This window comes from Elgaria multicarinata, chromosome 3 (genome assembly GCF_023053635.1).
Source record: "Elgaria multicarinata webbii isolate HBS135686 ecotype San Diego chromosome 3, rElgMul1.1.pri, whole genome shotgun sequence".
In the NCBI taxonomy this organism is placed as follows: domain Eukaryota; kingdom Metazoa; phylum Chordata; class Lepidosauria; order Squamata; family Anguidae; genus Elgaria; species Elgaria multicarinata.
Window position 1 is genome coordinate 157,218,617 of NC_086173.1, and position 17,577 is coordinate 157,236,193.

Consider the following 17,577-nt stretch of genomic DNA (forward strand, 5'->3'; position numbering starts at 1 on the left):
TTAAAAAAATAGGTTCCCCCCTCCTGCTTTACCCATTCAATAAAAATTAATTGCAAGCAAACCGCAAGATGAAAAGTTTTGAAAATCGACACAAATGACTCCCAATCATCAATGTCGGATCGGCCTTTGGCGGAGGCGGATCGGATCACTCTGCTCCCGCATCTACGACCCGAAATGGAGCGGAGCACAGCCCTAGTCCGCAGTACTTAGTTAATTGGGAACCACTGTACTAAAACATTCATAATCCTGCCATTCTCTTAAACAACAATCCAAACAGGAACTAATACTAGTGAGGCAGCAATACAAAATAGTTAAAAACCACAACAGAATCAAAACAACAATCAGCATCCAGTTAACAAATTTAATTTATTTATTAAATTTATATACCGCCCCATAGCCAAAGCTCTCTGGGCGGTTTACAAAAGTTAGAAACAGTGAATATTAAAAAGTATACAGAATTTAAAACCATCAAAAATATAAAAGCAACAGTATAAAACAACAGTATCCACTTAAACAGCAACAGTCCTGGGGTCCATTAAAGAACAAACAAACCACCCCATAGCCGAAGCTGTCTTCGGCTTTGCGTAGCCATCTCAGATGTAAAACTCAGCCATTTGGGATGGCTGCTGAGTAAAGGAGGTGTTGAGCCTACATAGTTCTTTGACTTCCATGGCCAGTGGTGTATATTTTCCTCTCTTTTCCTCTTCCTTTTCAACAACATTTTTGTCATTCGGTATTGCTATGTCAATGAGGTATGTGTGTATTTCTTTTTTGTCTATGACAGTTATGTCTGGTCGGTTGCAAGATATTGTTTTGTCAGTATAAATTGTTCTGTCCCAGTATATTTTATGATCTGCATTTTCCAAGATTGTTTCGGGTGAGTATATAGTATGGTGTAGGTTGTTTGATAAGGTTGAATTTGATGGCCAGTTGTTGGTGAATTATTGTTATTATTATTGTTATTGTTATTTTATTATTATTAATAATAATAATAATAATATTAATATTATAATACACTGCCCCACAGCCAAAGCTCTCTGGGCAGTTTACATTATGTTAATTGCTTAGCAGAGCCATCTCAAATGTAACAGTGGGCCATTTGGGAGAGGTGCTGAGTAAAGGTGCTGAGCCTACAGCTATTCCACATTGCATCTCATCTGAAAGGCTCAGATATTCCTGGTTGAGCACCTGAGCTGTTAATTTGCACAGTAAGAACAACATCCCATCTAAATGTTTTCCGTTTCTCGCTTTATCTAAATCATTAATTCAGGGTGCTCAACTATTTGATGTTCTGTGGCTAACTCAGTCTTCCAACAATTTCATATCTTCTTTGCAGAAGCTGAAAGGTGGGAAGCGGAGAACAAGAGAGAACAATGTGAGATGTCACCAAAAAGTGACAGATGTATAAATAGCAAACAGCACAGAAGGAAAACGGAACTACATCACAGTATGAGGAATGATTCCTCTGCTGCTGAGGGCAATGCCTGCAAACATATCACAATGCAAGAAAAAATCCATAAAAGACTGGAAAAGAGTAGGTTCCATATGCATAAGGAAACTTTCAATTCTGAATCAAATGTTAAAGCTAATTGCGGAATTCACACATTGAAGAAAAGATATAAATGCCCCAAACGTGGAAAGAGCTTCTATTGGAAGTCACAGCTCTCCTTCCATCAAAATACTCACACAGGTGAGAAACCATATTTTTGTTTGGAGTGTGGAAAGAGCTTGAGCAGCAAGCAAACTCTCATTTATCATCAAAGAACTCACACAGGTGAGAAAAGATATAAATGCTTAGAGTGTGGAAAGAGCTTCAGTCAGAAGAAAAATCACAGTCAACATCAAAAAACTCACACAGGGGAGAAACCATATTGTTGTTTAGAGTGTGGAAAGAGCTTCAGTCAGAAGAACAATCTCAATCAACATCAAAGAACTCACACAGGGGAAAAACCATATCATTGTTTGGAGTGTGGAAAGAGCTTCAGTTGGAACAACAGTCTCAATCTACATCAAAGAACTCACACAGATGAGAAACACTACAAATGTTTAGAGTGTGGAAAGAGCTTCAGAAATAGTCAGTATCTTAAGAGCCATCAAAGAATTCACACAGGGGAGAAACCATATCATTGTTTGGAGTGTGGAAAGAGCTTCAGTCGCAAGAACAATCTCAATCTACATCAAAGAACTCACACAGATGAGAAACACTACAAATGTTTAGAGTGTGGAAAGAGCTTCAGAAATAGTCAATATCTTAAGAGCCATCAAAGAATTCACACAAGGGAGAAACCATATCATTGTTTGGAGTGTGGAAAGAGCTTCAGTCACAAGAACAATCTCAATCTACATCAAAGAACTCACACAGGGGAGAAACCATATCATTGTTTGGAGTGTGGAAAGAGCTTCAGTCGGAACAACAGTCTCAATCTACATCAAAGAACTCACACAGATGAGAAAAACTACAAATGTTTAGAGTGTGGAAAGAGCTTCAGAAATAGTCAATATCTTAAGAGCCATCAAAGAATTCACACAAGGGAGAACCTGTATCATTGTTTGGAGTGTGGAAAGAACTTCAGTCAGAAGAACAATCTCAATCAACATCAAAGAACTCACACAGGTGAAAAACCATATCATTGTTTGGAGTGTGGAAAGAGCTTCAGTTGGAACAACAGTCTCAATCTACATCAAAGAACTCACACAGATGAGAAAAACTACAAATGTTTAGAGTGTGGAAAGAGCTTCAGAAATAGTCAATATCTTAAGAGCCATCAAAGAATTCACACAAGGGAGAAACCATATCATTGTTTGGAGTGTGGAAAGAGCTTCAGTCACAAGAACAATCTCAATCTACATCAAAGAACTCACACAGATGAGAAACACTACAAATGTTTAGAGTGTGGAAAGAGCTTCAGAAATAGTCAATATCTTAAGAGCCATCAAAGAATTCACACAAGGGAGAAACCATATCATTGTTTGGAGTGTGGAAAGAGCTTCAGTCACAAGAACAATCTCAATCTACATCAAAGAACTCACACAGATGAGAAACACTACAAATGTTTAGAGTGTGGAAAGAGCTTCCGAAATAGTCAATATCTTAAGAACCATCAAAGAATTCACACAAGGGAGAAACCGTATCATTGTTTAGAGTGTGGAAAGAGCTTCAGTCATAATAAAAATCTCAATCAACATCAAAGAACTCACACAGGGGAGAAAATATAATTGTTTGGAGTGTGGAAAGAGCTTCAGGTTCAATCTCATCTCACTTATCATCTAAGAATTCACACAGTTAAATGCTTCAGGTGTGGAAAGACTTTCAGTTAGTGGCGTGATACTACTTTTCACCAGAGAACTCACACATTGGACATGGCTTAAAGTGATGTGTGAACCTGCCCATTATTAGAATTCATCAACAACTTTTTCTGTACCTACAGGTAGTTATGTTCTGAACAGCATTTTACTATAAGCACTTATTATTTAAAAAATGCATGTTTTTTAAAGAAAATAAAAGGAACAAGCACAAAGACAGTGTCAATGAAGCAGGTCACAATAGTATTCTGCCATGAGGAATAACAGCCATAAACTGGGAACCTTATTACCACAGGGAAGTTTGCTTGAAATGGGACACATTACATATCCCAGGCTAAAATACAAATATATCTATTCTGAGATAATTGATTCATTTGTCATTGACATATCAATTGCATATGATGATGGTCAAGGATGTTGTTTCACAGACATATTTTTGCAGCTAGAAATCTGGTTTTCAGACCAGGAGATACAACTTTTTAGATTAGATTTAGTAGTGTGTTAATATTCCTATTGCTTTAATAAGAAACAAAATCTGAATCTACATAAGCAGATGAACACACTTAACATGTATCAAAGGCCCTCCAGTCATCATAATTCCAGTTCTCCCTGGGAGAACTTGATTTCTTTGCTTGGTTTGGGAAGAGTGGTATGGTGCCCTGTTCATTATGATGGTTTGCTCTCCATAGGCCTTGTTCCTAGAGATGGGTTCTGGTTTCTGCTTGTACCAGCATTGTATGATTCTGTTCTTAGGGTCTACTTGAAATAATTAAAAGACTGAAAATACAAACACTTGGGGCCTTCCTAGACGAGGGTTTAGCTCGGTGCAAGGCCCGGGCTCCCCGCTGGGAGATGACGCACAGGGGATCCTGGGGTCAGACCGGGCTAAACCCTCCCTTGGTCCGGGATAAATGGCACCACTTTTGGGCCTGTTTTTCTGCAGCCCCAGGCTGAGAACGGGGATGCGGAAAGTCTAGCAGGTTCCGCAGCTTTTCCTGGCTGCTCACTTATTCGCGAGTAGCCGGGAGAAGAAGAGCGCTGTGCCCATCAGGCCGGGGACGAGGGAATCGCCGGGGTGGGGTGGGGGGATAGATGGCGCCGGGGGGGGAAAGATGGAGGGGAAGAGTGGAGGCAGGGTGGGGAGATCGCGGCCGGGGGGGGGCAGAGGGGGCATCAGACCTGGTGAGCGGGCGAGCAAGTGGGTGAGGAGAGCGAGCGGGGGGGGCGGACTGGCGAGCGGGGGGGCATCAGACGTTGTGGGGGGAAAGCGGGGAACCCTTTATTTTTTAAAAAAACACCACTTACCTTTTGGTTGGTGCAATCCTGCGCACATGGCCCCTTTAAGATTTTTTTTTAAATGGGCGACGCGACGGGGCTTTCCTTTCCCTGTCGCATCTGATGTCTCCCAGTCTCAGAGAGTTGTTCTGAACTAAAACTCTGTGCGCTTAATACCAGATGTCAGCAGAACCTGTATTAGTCCTGATAGCTGTGTGCTATCTCCAGAAGCAGAAGCAGTGTGCCTATGTACACCAGTGGCTGGGGAACACAGTTGGGAGTGTGCCATTGCATTCCTGTCGTGCTTGTGGGTTTCCTGTGAGTGGCTGGTTGGCCACGGTTTCAGCAGAATGCGGTTCTAGGTGGACTTTTGTCTGATCCAGCAAGGCTCTTCTTATGGTATTCATATGCATTCTTGATGGCGCTTTACCCTGGGGTAAATTTGAGTGGGAGTGGTTACTTCCTGGTATAGGACCAGCTGAACGCTGGAGTTTCATCTCATAGCAGCCAGGCACCTCTCCATCCTGCCTGGGTGAAGCTCCAGCTGAGAGCCCCCTCCCTCTTGCTACCGTCACTGCTGAGGCCATCCGAGGGAAAGGAAGCAGCTGCTGAACTTTGCAACTAAGAATCTAGTGCCTGAATTTGCTTTCCCCCCCCCTCCTCCCTCCCAATCCCCTTTCCTTTTGTGTCATGTTTTTTAGATTGTAAGCCTGTGGGCAGAGACTGTCTTAAGAAATATTTTTGTAAGCCGTCTTGAGAGCCTTTTTGGCTAAATGGCGGGATAAAAGTACTAGAATAAATAAATAAATGAATCCCTGGCAAAGACAAATTTGTCACAAGGTAAAATAAACGTCACCAGTGAAAATAAACAGCAAGAAGTGGAAGGGTTAAGGGCCGCCTTCCAGCATATGAATACTTTCCTTCAAATCTAGGGTGACCCTATGAAAAGGAGGACGGGGCTCCTGTAACTTTAACAGCTGCATTCCGGATGGCGCTTTACCCCGGGGTAAATTTGAGTGGGAGCACCCTCACTGAGTCCAGAACCCTTCTTTGGTCACAGCAGCAAGAGATGGAGCAGCAACCCTCCGCATATCTCAGCAACATCCCATGGACTTAAGCTGCAATGTCATTTACTCTCTGGATAGTTCATTCTGCAGAGCCAGACATTTCTGGAACCTCTATAGAGGCAGCCCTGTGAGAATCCCATGCAGAGGTTGTTGGAGCAGGGATGATGTGGAGCGGGTCTCAGGCCTCCAGGAGAAGTTGCAGCCATCTTATCAGAGGCACCTGCAGGGTGGGGGGAAACGCACTCCATGATGTTGCTGCTGCTGCTGCTGTGGGATTCCCAGGATCCTCCTGGGGTGGCCCCTCCTCTTTCAGGCGTGGAGGGTGACCCTGTCTAGGAGACATAGTCCCACCTGCCCTGTCTCGCCACCTTTGACAGCCGTTCGCCATTCCACTAACGTTTGGATTCAGTCCCAGTAAAAGCAACAGGAAACTCAGGAGGGGGCCTTGTCAGGCAACTGTGGAGGCCAGCCCCCACTCAGGGAAGGCCCACCAAGCCCTGGGGCTCCTCGTTCCTCTTTCGGCTTAGACCCAGGCCTTTCCCAAGGGTGGAGCAGCCACAAGAGCAGGGAGAAAGAGCAGCAGCCACCTCCCCTTGCTCCTTTTTTCTAGGCAGATTGGGCCCAGGGGGGAAAGGCCAGGAAGTGCAGGGGCTGGCAAGTAGGGGAGGGCGGCAGGATTAAACCTTAAAAGGTTGTCACACAGAGGAGGGCCAGGATCTCTTCTCGATCCTCCCAGAGTGCAGGACACGGAATAACGGGCTCAAGTTAAAGGAAGCCAGATTCCAGCTGGACATCAGGAAAAACTTCCTGACTGTTAGAGCAGTACGACAATGGAACCAGTTGCCTGGTGAGGTTGTGGGCTCTCCCACACTAGGGGCCTTCAAGAGGCAGCTGGACAACCATCTGTCAGGGATGTTTTAGGGTGGATTCCTGCACTGAGCAGGGGGTTGGACTTGATGGCCTTGTAGGCCCCTTCCAACTCTGCTATTCTATGAGGCAGAGGCCCTCTTTTCCCCCTCTCCCAGCCTCATTTTAGAGCTGCCAATGGCTGAGTTTGGAGGACAGGCTAATCAAAGGTTATTTCCCATTCTGTTCCTATTAACGACCCCTCCTCCCCAGTTAATTTAGCATGTCCGAACTCAGCCAATGAGTGCGATACTTTTACCTACATTACAATCCACCTAATGATAACCACCATTTCAGAAAAGAGAGTTAAGCTGGGAAGGAGAGTCGGTTTCAGGGAAGTAAAGGGGAAATTAAATGCCTTTTACTTTGTGATTAGATAGGGATTTTTTTCCTCTAAGCGAGTCCCGTACGTCATTTAAGTATGCCTGTTCCTAACCAAGTCCTTTACATTATTAATATGCTGCCTTTCAGAGCTGAACGTTCTCTCAGGTGGTTCAGTCTAAAATGGCAAAAGGCAGCTGGACAGCCATCTGTCAGGTGTGCTTTATGGTGGATTCTTGCACTGAGCAGAGGGTTGGACTCGATGGCCTTATAGGCCTCTTCCAACTCTACTACTCCATGAAAACTATAAAACATTTTAAAAAGTAAAAATACATTAAAAATATGGGGAAGGTTGCTATAGTAGGGTGACCATATGAAAAGGAGGACAGGGCTCCTGTATCTTTAACAGTTGTATTGGAAAGGAAATTTCAGCAGGTGTCATTTGTATATATGGGGAATCTGGAGAAATTCCCTCTTGATCACAGTAGTTAAAGCTGCAGGTGCCCTGCCCTCCCTTAAATCTGGTCTAGTATAGCTCCTGCACCTTTAACTGTTGTAATGAAGAGAGAATTTCACCAGGCGCTGCATGCATACAAATAATGACACCTGCTGAAATTCCCTTTTCTATGCAACTGTTAAAGATACAGGAGCCCTGTCCTCCTTTTCATATGGTCACCCTATGCTATAGACATTTCCCGGGAAGTAAGCCCCGTAAAACGGCATGGGCCTGTGAGCACATACATAGAGGGCGGCACTGCAGCCTCTTCTGCCACCCGCTTACGGTTTCAGTGTCCTGGGCTGCCTGGTTGCACCTCCTGTCAGCCTTTGAGCCTCCATGTAAAACATTGTTCTCTGTTTGCAGGCAAGAACAGCCGCTAAAGCAGAGAGCAATGTTTTACAAGCAAAAAGAAAACATGAAACCGTTTCATACAGGGTGACCCTATGAAAAGGAGGACAGGGCTCCTGTATCTTTAACAATCCCATCTGCTCACTCTAGTACAGATAGCTTGACTAGATACGAAGGAGGGCAGGGCTCCTGCAGCTTTAGCTTTTGCGATGAGGAGGGAATTTCAAATGACACCTGCTGAAATTCCCTTTTCTATGCCACTGTTAAAGCTGCGGAAGCCCTCGTCCTCGTTTCCGTAGGGTCACCCTAAAGTTTCCTACAGCAAGAAGAGGAAACGTCCAGGGCGTGGGGAAGAGACCATTGCCAGGAGTCCAGGTGGGGCTATGAGAGATGTTTCCATGGGCTCGCTTGGGGAGATGCCGGAAAGGCTCCTGCTGTGTGGGGGTTAAAGCGATAAGGAGGTTCCAGGAGAGAAAGGGGGTTGAGGAGGGGAGGGGAGGGGAGGGGAGGGGAGAGGGGTCCCGGGTCCTCCACAGGAAATGCAGACTTTCTCCCCCAAGGCCCTTCCTGTCCCGCCTCCTTTCTTCCTCCCGAAGAAAGAGGACTTGGAGCTCCTTCCAGGTGCTGCGTCGGTGCCTCCTTCGGGGGACCAGGTGAGACCTCGCTCGCCTTGGGGAGAAGGGGGGGGGTCCCTGGGCTGCTGGGGAAGGGGGGCAAGAGAGGGAGGAGCGGGGGGGGAAGAGCCTCCCCCGTCCAGCATGTCAGAGGCGGGGTTGATCTCATGTTTTGGAGGGAAGCTGGACCCTCTCTCCCCCTTTTCACTCCCTAGGGAGGAAATCGGTGTGGCTGATCCAGTGGGGATCCCCCCGCCCCACACATCGTGCCTGGCAGCAACTTCCCTTATTCCTTTCAGCAGACCAGCTGGCCCCTTTCATCTGGGGAAGGGGGATCTGAAGGCTGAGTCCATTAATCGGCCGGATCCATCATGTATTAAACTGATATGCGCAGGCTAAAATAATTGCCACCCTTAATCGGACCCTGCTTCCCCTCCTTTGCACATGTGGGTGCAATGGGTGCAATTCTGCCTGGGCCTGGGCCTGAGTCGCTCCCCTCCTTCTCTGCGGGATCAGCCGGGTTGACAGAGCTGGTCGGAGGGAGACGAGGTGCCCCAGCCAGACCGGCCCTCCCATGAGGCAGCTGATTTGGGGAGCAGCTTCTCAGTTGTTTAAATGACTATTATTGACATGTTACTGGCAGTGCTGGCAAAGGGGAGACGCATCCGTGGTTTGTTTATTTATTTATTTATTTATTTATTACATTTTTATACCGCCCAATAGCCGAAGCTCTCTGGACGGTTCACAAAAATTAAAACCACAAAAAACATCCAACAGGTTAAAAACACAATTTCGAAATACAGTATAAAAAGCGCAACCAGGATAAAACCACACAGCAAAGTTGATTATAAGATTAAAATACAGAGTTAAAACAGTAAAATTTAAATTTAAGTTAAAATTAAGTGTTAAAATACTGAGTAAATAAAAAGGTCTTCAGCTGGCGACGAAAGCAGTACAGTGTAGGCGCCAGGCGGACCTCTCTGGGGAGCTCGTTCCACAACCGGGGTGCCACAGCGGAGAAAGTTTGGTTTGGTTTGCTAAAGGCAGCCAAAGATCTTGGGCCAAATCTATGATGAAGGTCTACAGAGAGAGGCAGCTGAAGAGGAGACCTGTCAAGAAGAAAGAGAGGGCGGATCAGAACTTAAAAAAAAAAGCGGAGAGGGGAAATCAGAGAATTAAAAAAGAAGAGGTGTTAAAATTCTGAACAGGAAAAAATAAAACCTTAACAGAGCACTGACCCAGGGTTTCTATGGGGCACAAAACTTATGGTCTCCTCTTGTGAGAACTTTTGACGTGTTCCAGTAAGGCAGCTCCTAGCTTTGATGGCTAGGCATAGAGCCTTCATCTGCTGAGGGAGTACACCTCTGAAAATCAGGGAGAAATGTGATGGGTCTTTTCCATTCTTTAATGTGTTTTTTTATTTTATTTCCATAGTGCCCAATAGCTGAATCTCTCTGGTTCACAAAAATTAAAACCATAAAGTACAATTTAAAGTAGAAAACCTAAACTACAATATAAAACTACAATATGAAACTACTCCTAGAATAAAATGGAGCAGCAATGCAGAGATTTAAAATACAGATTTAAAGCAGCAAAGTTTTTTTTAAAAACTAGGATGATAAAATATTAAAATATGGGGAAATAGAAAGGTCTCCAATAGCAAGATGAATGGGGTTGGATGAGAAATGTTCTGACTCTCAACCCAGTGAAGGATTTTGGCCAGTGGTTCTCAGGTGTAGGATTCTCCCCAAAGCTAGAGTTTCTCTTTGAGCTTTAGCATTTGCCTGGCTTTTGTTCTAGGACAAGAACTGCTCACTAGCTGGAGTCTTGCACTTTTCATCTTATCTTGACAGTATAATAATTCCTTAGCAGAATGAAGCCTTGTCTTTCCAGAGCCTTAGTAGCACTGCCTCATATGACATCCTTTGCCTAGATACAGAAGAGGGAAGAGCTTTTGTGGTCCCCTTGGAGGAGTTCTTGGAACACGGATCAAAGATGGCAGAGAAGGGTTTAGCTGGCCCCGAACCAAAAACAGAACCTGATGCCATTAAGATGATGGAGATGATCCAGAGTGAGGACATGGTCACCTCTGCTTGCCCTGAACCAAAAATAGACCCTCATGCCATTAAGACCGAGAGCAGTGGGGAATTCTGGGAGAGAACAGTTGAGATGATCCAGGATGAGGACATGGTCAAATCAGACGTACAGCTCCAGCGTTTCAGGCAGTTCCGCTACACGGAGGCTGAGGGACCCCGAGAGGTTTGCAACCAAATCCACAATCTTTGTCGTCAGTGGCTGGAGCCGGAGCAACACACAAAAAAACAAATCCTGGACCTGGTGATCCTGGAGCAGTTCCTGACCATCCTGCCAGCGGAGATGGCGAACTGGGTGAGGGAATGCGGAGCGGAGACCAGTTCCCAGGCGGTGGCCCTGGCAGAAGGCTTCCTCCTGAGCCAGGCAGAGGACCAGAGGCAGCAAGAGCAGCAGCAGGTGAGAGCATTGCATCCAAAGGGCTCAGGAAGGGGAGGGAGGGTATCCAAAACTCTCTACTCATTGCTCAAACTCCTCTGGAAATCCCCTGAGGAGAGATGTCTCATTCCACAACCGTTTTGCCCATCTCATTCCTTTTTTTTTTACTCCTTCCCCTCTCAAATCCTTCTTGCTGCTTCAGGTACGGAGCCTGTTTGCAGAAGTGGTTCCTGGTTTTCCTGCAGCAGAAGGGACTCCGTCGGACACCTTAGAAATCGTCACGAGAAGGAGGGGGATCCAGCTGGAGCGTGATGGACGTGCCGCCTTGCAGGGTAAAGATTCACGTTATTTATTTATTTATTTATTTATTTATTACATTTCTATACCGCCCAATAGCCGGAGCTCTCTGGGCGGTTCACAAAAATTAAAACCATTCAAAGTATAAAACAACAGTATAAAACCATAATATAAAATACAATATAAAAGCTCAACCAGATAAAAACAGCAGCAATGCAAAATTACAAATTTAAAACCATGTTATTTAAAATTTATAGATTGTTAAAATGTTGGGAGAATAAAAAGGTCTTCACCTGGCGTCTAAAAGCATATAATGTAGGTGCCAAGCGAACCTCCTTAGGGAGCTCATTCCACAGCCGGGGTGCCACAGCAGAGAAGGCCCTCCTCCTGGTAGCCACCTGCCTCACTTCCTTTGGCAGGGGCTCACGGAGAAGGACCCCTGAAGATGACCTTAGGGTCCAGGCAGGTACATATGGGAGGAGGCGTTCCTTCAGATAGCCTGGCCCCAAGCCGTTTAGGGCTTTAAATGTTAATACCAGCACTTTGAATCGGGCCAAGACCTGGACTGGCAGCCAATGAAGCTGGAAAAGGGCTGGCGTAATGTGGTCTCGTCGGCACACGTTGCGGGTGTGTGGGTGGGTGTTCCACCTGGTTTCGCTCTCTAAGGGAACGTAAGCAAACGTTGTGCTATATTATGTTCTCCACTGGAGTAAGACTGTGTATACTAGTTCTTGGGGAACATGGGTGGGAGGGTGCTGTTGCACCATGTCTTGCTTGTGGGTCCCTGGTCAACAGCTGGTTGGTCACTGTGTGAGCAGAGTGCTGGACTAGATGGACCCTTGGTCTGATTCAGCAGGGCTCTGCTTATGTTCTTATGTTTGTCTCATGCAGGGACAGCAACGATGCTGGCAATATGTACTGAGTCACCTCTTCCTCTTCGTGATAGAGTGGAACCGGATCAGGTAGGCAGAAAAACCACTGGGGAGACAGACAGGGAATAGCCTGGGTGTCTCCGTCCCCTGCTGACCTCCTAGGGCCAGAATCTCTCTCTCTCTCTCCCCCTTCTGTTTGCTTCTAGAGAACCTTGCTGGGTTCAACCCAAGGCCCACCTAGTCCAGCATCCTGTTCTACAGTGTCCCACCAGATGCCTGATGCGAAGCACATGAAGGAGACAAGAGGGCCATAGCCATTCCTTGCTGTTCTTCCCCCAGCAGCTGGTTTTCATAGCAAGCAAGCTTCAATCCTGCAGTATCATGCCCAGCCACCTCACTCTTCAGTTATCCTTGAGATGGAAACATGTTCTTTTTTCTCCCAGGCTCTGGTGACTTTTGAGGAGGTTGCCGTGTGCTTCGCGGAGGAGGAGTGGGCCCTGCTGGATCCTGACCAGAGAGCCCTGCACAGGCAGATCATGGAGGAGAACCGTGGGATCATGGCCACTCTTGGTAAGGCGTCCTGTTTTCCTGATCATTTTACTGCCAATGGTGTTGTATTAATTTCACTATAATGTATAATATTTAGCAGCTTGTGAACGGGATCACTAACCTGTCGGCGTGGAACAAACCAGCCTGACCTACATAGATGTAGGTGCTCACTATCCAGTTCAGTCTGTTCGCCATCACTGCAGTAAAAATCGTATAATCCGCATTAAATAGTTCAAACAGTTGGGGATGGTCACTATTTTAGAGTACTTCTAGGTCTAGGGTAAGGAATCTACTTGGAGAATATCATTAAATAGATTACCTAAGTAAGGAGTTACCGGTTCTTTGAAGTGCTTAAAGAAAAAAGCTGAGAAGCCATCAGGCTCAGGTGCTTTATTGGGTTTCAATTTCTTTAATCCTTTGAAAATCTCTTCCAACTCAATCTGAGCATTTAATATTTCTCTGTCTTGGGCGGGTGGCGGTGGAAGAGATGCTGAGTCTAAGTATTTATCAATATCTGCTATAGAAGGGAAGGAAGACGTATACAAGTTCAAATAAAAACACTGAAATTCCTCACAAATTTGGTTGTGGTGAATAGCAGGGGTCCCTTTTCTTATCACGTAAACAGCATATCCTTGCCTTTTATCTTTTTTTCCTTAAACAATTTGTGATCAGCCTCCATGCGCATAGAATTTTTGCTGTGAATAATTAAATTAATCAAAGCCCTCTCCAACTCAGTGTTAGCTCTGGCCGTGAGTTTTCAGGTTCTTTCAGGGTCTCCAAGGAGACAAAAGCAGTCGGACTCACAGGTTTGTTTACAAGGAGTCTAATTTATTGGCATATTTTCAGCACATTTAGGCATATCCCAATAAAAGTGGGCCAGACGGCGAAAGCTTCCTGAACAGAAGACCCTTCGACCAGTCTGGACCCCCATCCCTGGGTTGCAAGAAAAATTATAGCATAACTTGGACTTGGCACTGCTGCCAAGTTAAGCAAGTGATTGATTACTAGGTTTACTAACAAGGTATTACATTCTCAGCATAGAAAAGCATTAGTAATAATGAACCTACTGATAGTAAGGCTCTTCTTGACATCTCTTTGGCACGGGCAAGACCCACTAATTGGGTTTCCAAGGGTATTACTGTCAGCTTTTCAACTGAACCACCTTGGAATATAAGGTTGTTAGTATGCTCCATGAGACGCGTGCTTTGACTCATCTTCTCATGGACAGAGGAAAAACAACAGTTTGCTAGCTTAGAAGCAGAAGCAGCCATTCCAACCATAAACCTTTGCGGGTAGCCATGGTTTGCAGGCCTGTAGGCCATACACTCAAGAACCTCGAATTCGTTCCTCTTTTGATCATACAACTAAGTATTTTGGGGGGATCCTGATTTCTTGAGATATGTTTCTGTTTCTGCCTGAAAGTTAAAAAAAAAAGAAAGTAAGTAAAAAAAAACTCCACAGTTGCTGAAAGATCACATTATAAAAATAAACTCCACAGTTAGAGAACAAAGCTCCGGTTTCAAGCGGCTATTATCTAGCTCATCACAACCCCGCCCCAGATAATTCACTCTTCTACCAATTTCATATCTTTATTGTAGAACGTGAGAGATGGGAAGCAGAGAAGAACAGAGAACCATGTGGGACGCTACCAAAAAGAGATGGATCTATAAATAACAAACATCAGAGAAAGAAAACTGAAGTAAATTGCAATGTGGAATGTGGGAAGAGTTTCAGTGAGAAGTCAAATCTCACTCATCATCAAAGAACTCACACAGGGGAGAAACCTTATATTTGTTTGGAGTGTGGAAAAATCTTTAGTCAGAAGGCTTATCTCACTCATCACAAAAGGACTCACACAGGGGAAAAACCTTATCATTGTCTGGAGTGTGGAAAGAGCTTCAGTGAGAAGAGAACTCTTACTTGTCATCAAAGAACTCACACAGGGGAAAAACCATATCATTGTTTGGAGTGTGGAAAGAGCTTTGGACAGAAGATCACTCTCACTCGACATCAGAGAACTCACACAGGGGAGAAACCGTATCATTGTTTGGAGTGTGGAAAGAGCTTCAGTAACAATCAAAATCTTACTTCTCATCGAAGAATCCACACAGGGGAGAAACCATATAAATGCTTGGAGTGTGGAAAGAGCTTCAGTGAGAAGAAAACTCTTACTTCTCATCGAAGAATCCACACAGGGGAGAAACCATATCATTGTTTGGAGTGTGGAAAGAGCTTCAGTGAGAAGAAAACTCTTTCTTATCATCAAAGAACTCACACAGATGAGAAACCATATCATTGTCTGGAGTGTGGAAAGAGCTTCAAACAGAAGATCAATCTCACTCAACATCAGCGCTTCAGTCAGCTGAAACATCTCAAAGTTTGATGAAAATGTATGTGTTGTGTTTTGGCTTATTAAGGAAGGGAGGCTTTCATTGATTTGTTGGCGTTCTAAGTAGCGGATGAAATGCTGTTAAGGTTTTCCTGCTCCATGGCTGCAGCTGCTATCAGATTTATATCATTCATGCTCGGTATCGTTCTAAAGCTGCAGTTCTGCCCGTCAAACTGTTCTCAGAATCCACTAGATTTCTTCTGTGATACGAAATCTATGTGCTATGCCTATTTCTCTAGTTTTGAAATATGATTTCGTGAGATCAGACAGCACTACATATGTTACTACATATAAAGGAGGCATGGGAGTATTCCTCTAGCTTTGCAATAAGACTCAGATGTTGATACTACAGCAATGGAAGGATAAATCCTCCCCTCCTATAATGTAATGGATTGAAGACCTAACAGCAGTAGGTGCTATATGGGTGCTGCCAGTGAATGGGACATACATTGATATTTGCTCTGCTTTTATTGAAATGTATGTATAATCCAGTTTTTCTAGAATGCTATAATAATTGAGACTGATGTCATGCCCCAACTGGAAGAGTCCTCCTTAGATGACCAGTTGGAGCTCACAGAAGCACTGGGCACCCCAGACCATGGTTTGCCGTGATACCCGCAGGAGCCTGAACCCCTGGAGGAGATGGCTGCCAGGCCATCCCTATCAAGAGAAAGGGACTCTGCCTCTGAGATGGTCCGGGAGTGTCATCACCCCAAGCGACAGGCTAATAGGGCTTCCGTGCAAAGGAGTGCTTCTGTTCAGAAAAGGTATCCTCAGGAATAAAGATCCAGAGTGGAACTTTGATTGCTGCAGCTGAGCTCTGGGTGGAGTCCAGCAGGCTTCGGGCTTAACTGCCTTCATTGAAAACGTAGAATCATAGAATAGCAGAGTTGGAAGGGGCCTACAAGGCCATGGAGTCCAACCCCCCTGCTCAATGCAGGAATCCACCCTAAAGCATCCCTGACAGGTGGTATAACCAGTGTTGCAACAACTTGCTTCATCCTGCCTTTGCTGTGTCACTCATCTCCTGAACCATGCCCTGTGATGGATGCGCTGTTTCCTGACCTTTTGGACTGCCAGACAACCCTGCTTCAGGGCTGCGTAACGTACCTAACTGATTTCCCGTATTTGTGCTTGCGATCCTGACCGCTCCTGCTGCTGCTGCCTGTGCTCTGACATCTGCCTGGGGTGAAACCACCTCTGTTGTAGCCTGAATCCCATCGCATTGCCAACGGTAGGCTTGGACGTTTCCCTGACTTCACTGCAGTCAGAGTTTGCTACAGTCAGAGCAGGACAATTGAGACTTTAAATGCAGGTTGTTATGTGATACTTTATTTTGTTTTGATCCTTTATGTCGCTGATGATGTGCAGTGTCTCAAACTCTGCTTTCTGACCACCTGCTGCCCATGCGCCAACACTTTCCACTTGTTGAAGAGCTGTTTCAGTCCCACAAGTGGCTAATAATACAATTTCTTTCTTACCTGCCTCTCCATTTGATCGAGGCGGGGAACAACAGTAAATATAATAATAATAATAATAATAATAATAATAATAATAATTATTATTTATATAGCACCATCAATGTACATGGTGCTGTACAGAGAAAACAGTAAATCGCAAGACCCTGCCGCATAGGCTTACAATCTAATAAAATCATAGCAGAACAATAAGGAGGGGAAGAGAATGCCAACAGGCACAGGGTAGGGTAAACAGGCAAAGGGTAGGGTAAAACTAACAGTGTAAAGTCCAAACAACATCAAGTTTTAAAAGCTTTAGGAAAAAGAAAAGTTTTTAGCTGAGCTTTAAAAGCTGCGATTGAACTTGTGGATCTCAGATGTTCTGGAAGAGCGTTCCAGGCATAAGGGGCAGCAGAAGAAAATGGATGAAGCCGAGCAAGGGAAGTAGAGGCCCTTGGGCAGGCGAGAAACATGGCATCAGAGGAGCGAAGAGCACGAGCGGGGCAATAGTGTGAGATGAGAGAGGAGAGATAAGAAGGAGCTAGACCGTGAAAAGCTTTGAAGGTCGACAGGAGAAGTTTATGATCTTAGCGGCAGAGTGGTGGACAGAAACCAATGGACTGATGTGAGAAGAAGGAAGGCCAGAGAGAAGAAGGTTGCAGTAGTCCAACCGGGAAATAACCAGTGCATGAACAATTAAGAACGTAATATACATTGTTAGAACATTCTAAAAACATCCTAAAATTCCCCTGGAAAAGCCTGCCGGAAGAGATCCGTCTTGATAGCTTTCTTGAATGCTACTAGACTGTCAAGTTGACGAGTCTCCTCCGGCAGGCCGTTCCACAGTCTGGGAGCAGCAGAAGAGAAGGTCCTCTGGGTAATACCCGTCAGCCTAACTTTGACTTGCTAAGGTAGATTCTAGGCACAAAGGTAGCCCTATGTAGAGCGCATTGCAGAAGTCGAGCCTCGAAGTTACCAGCGTGTGCACTTCCGTCTTTAGGTCTTCCATCTCTAGGAAGGGGCGCAGCTGGCGTATCAGCCGAAGCTGATAGTAGGCACTCCTAGACATCACATCTATCTGGGTGACGGATCCAGAAGCACCCCAAAGCTGTGAACCCCTAAACTCATCCAGAATTGGTTGACACACCTCCAAACCCAGGTTGCAACTTTTGACAGCGAGCACCTCCGTCTTGTCTGGATTCAGGTTCAGT

The 17,577-nt window shown here is 45.2% G+C and overlaps 2 protein-coding genes across 2 annotated transcripts in view; both read left to right on the plus strand.

Annotated features, from left to right (window-relative positions):
- LOC134395616 (zinc finger protein 197-like) overlaps positions 1–17,577 on the plus strand; it is a 148,595-nt gene that overhangs the window by 18,526 nt on the left and 112,492 nt on the right. The window lies entirely within an intron of this gene.
- LOC134396962 (zinc finger protein 420-like) overlaps positions 1–17,577 on the plus strand; it is a 46,850-nt gene that overhangs the window by 6,369 nt on the left and 22,904 nt on the right. The window contains exons 4-6 of the mRNA XM_063123575.1: positions 11,991–12,061; positions 12,415–12,541; positions 14,119–14,897. Of these exons, the coding sequence (XP_062979645.1) occupies positions 11,991–12,061; positions 12,415–12,541; positions 14,119–14,897 (977 nt within the window). The remainder of the gene's footprint in view (positions 1–11,990; positions 12,062–12,414; positions 12,542–14,118; positions 14,898–17,577) is intronic.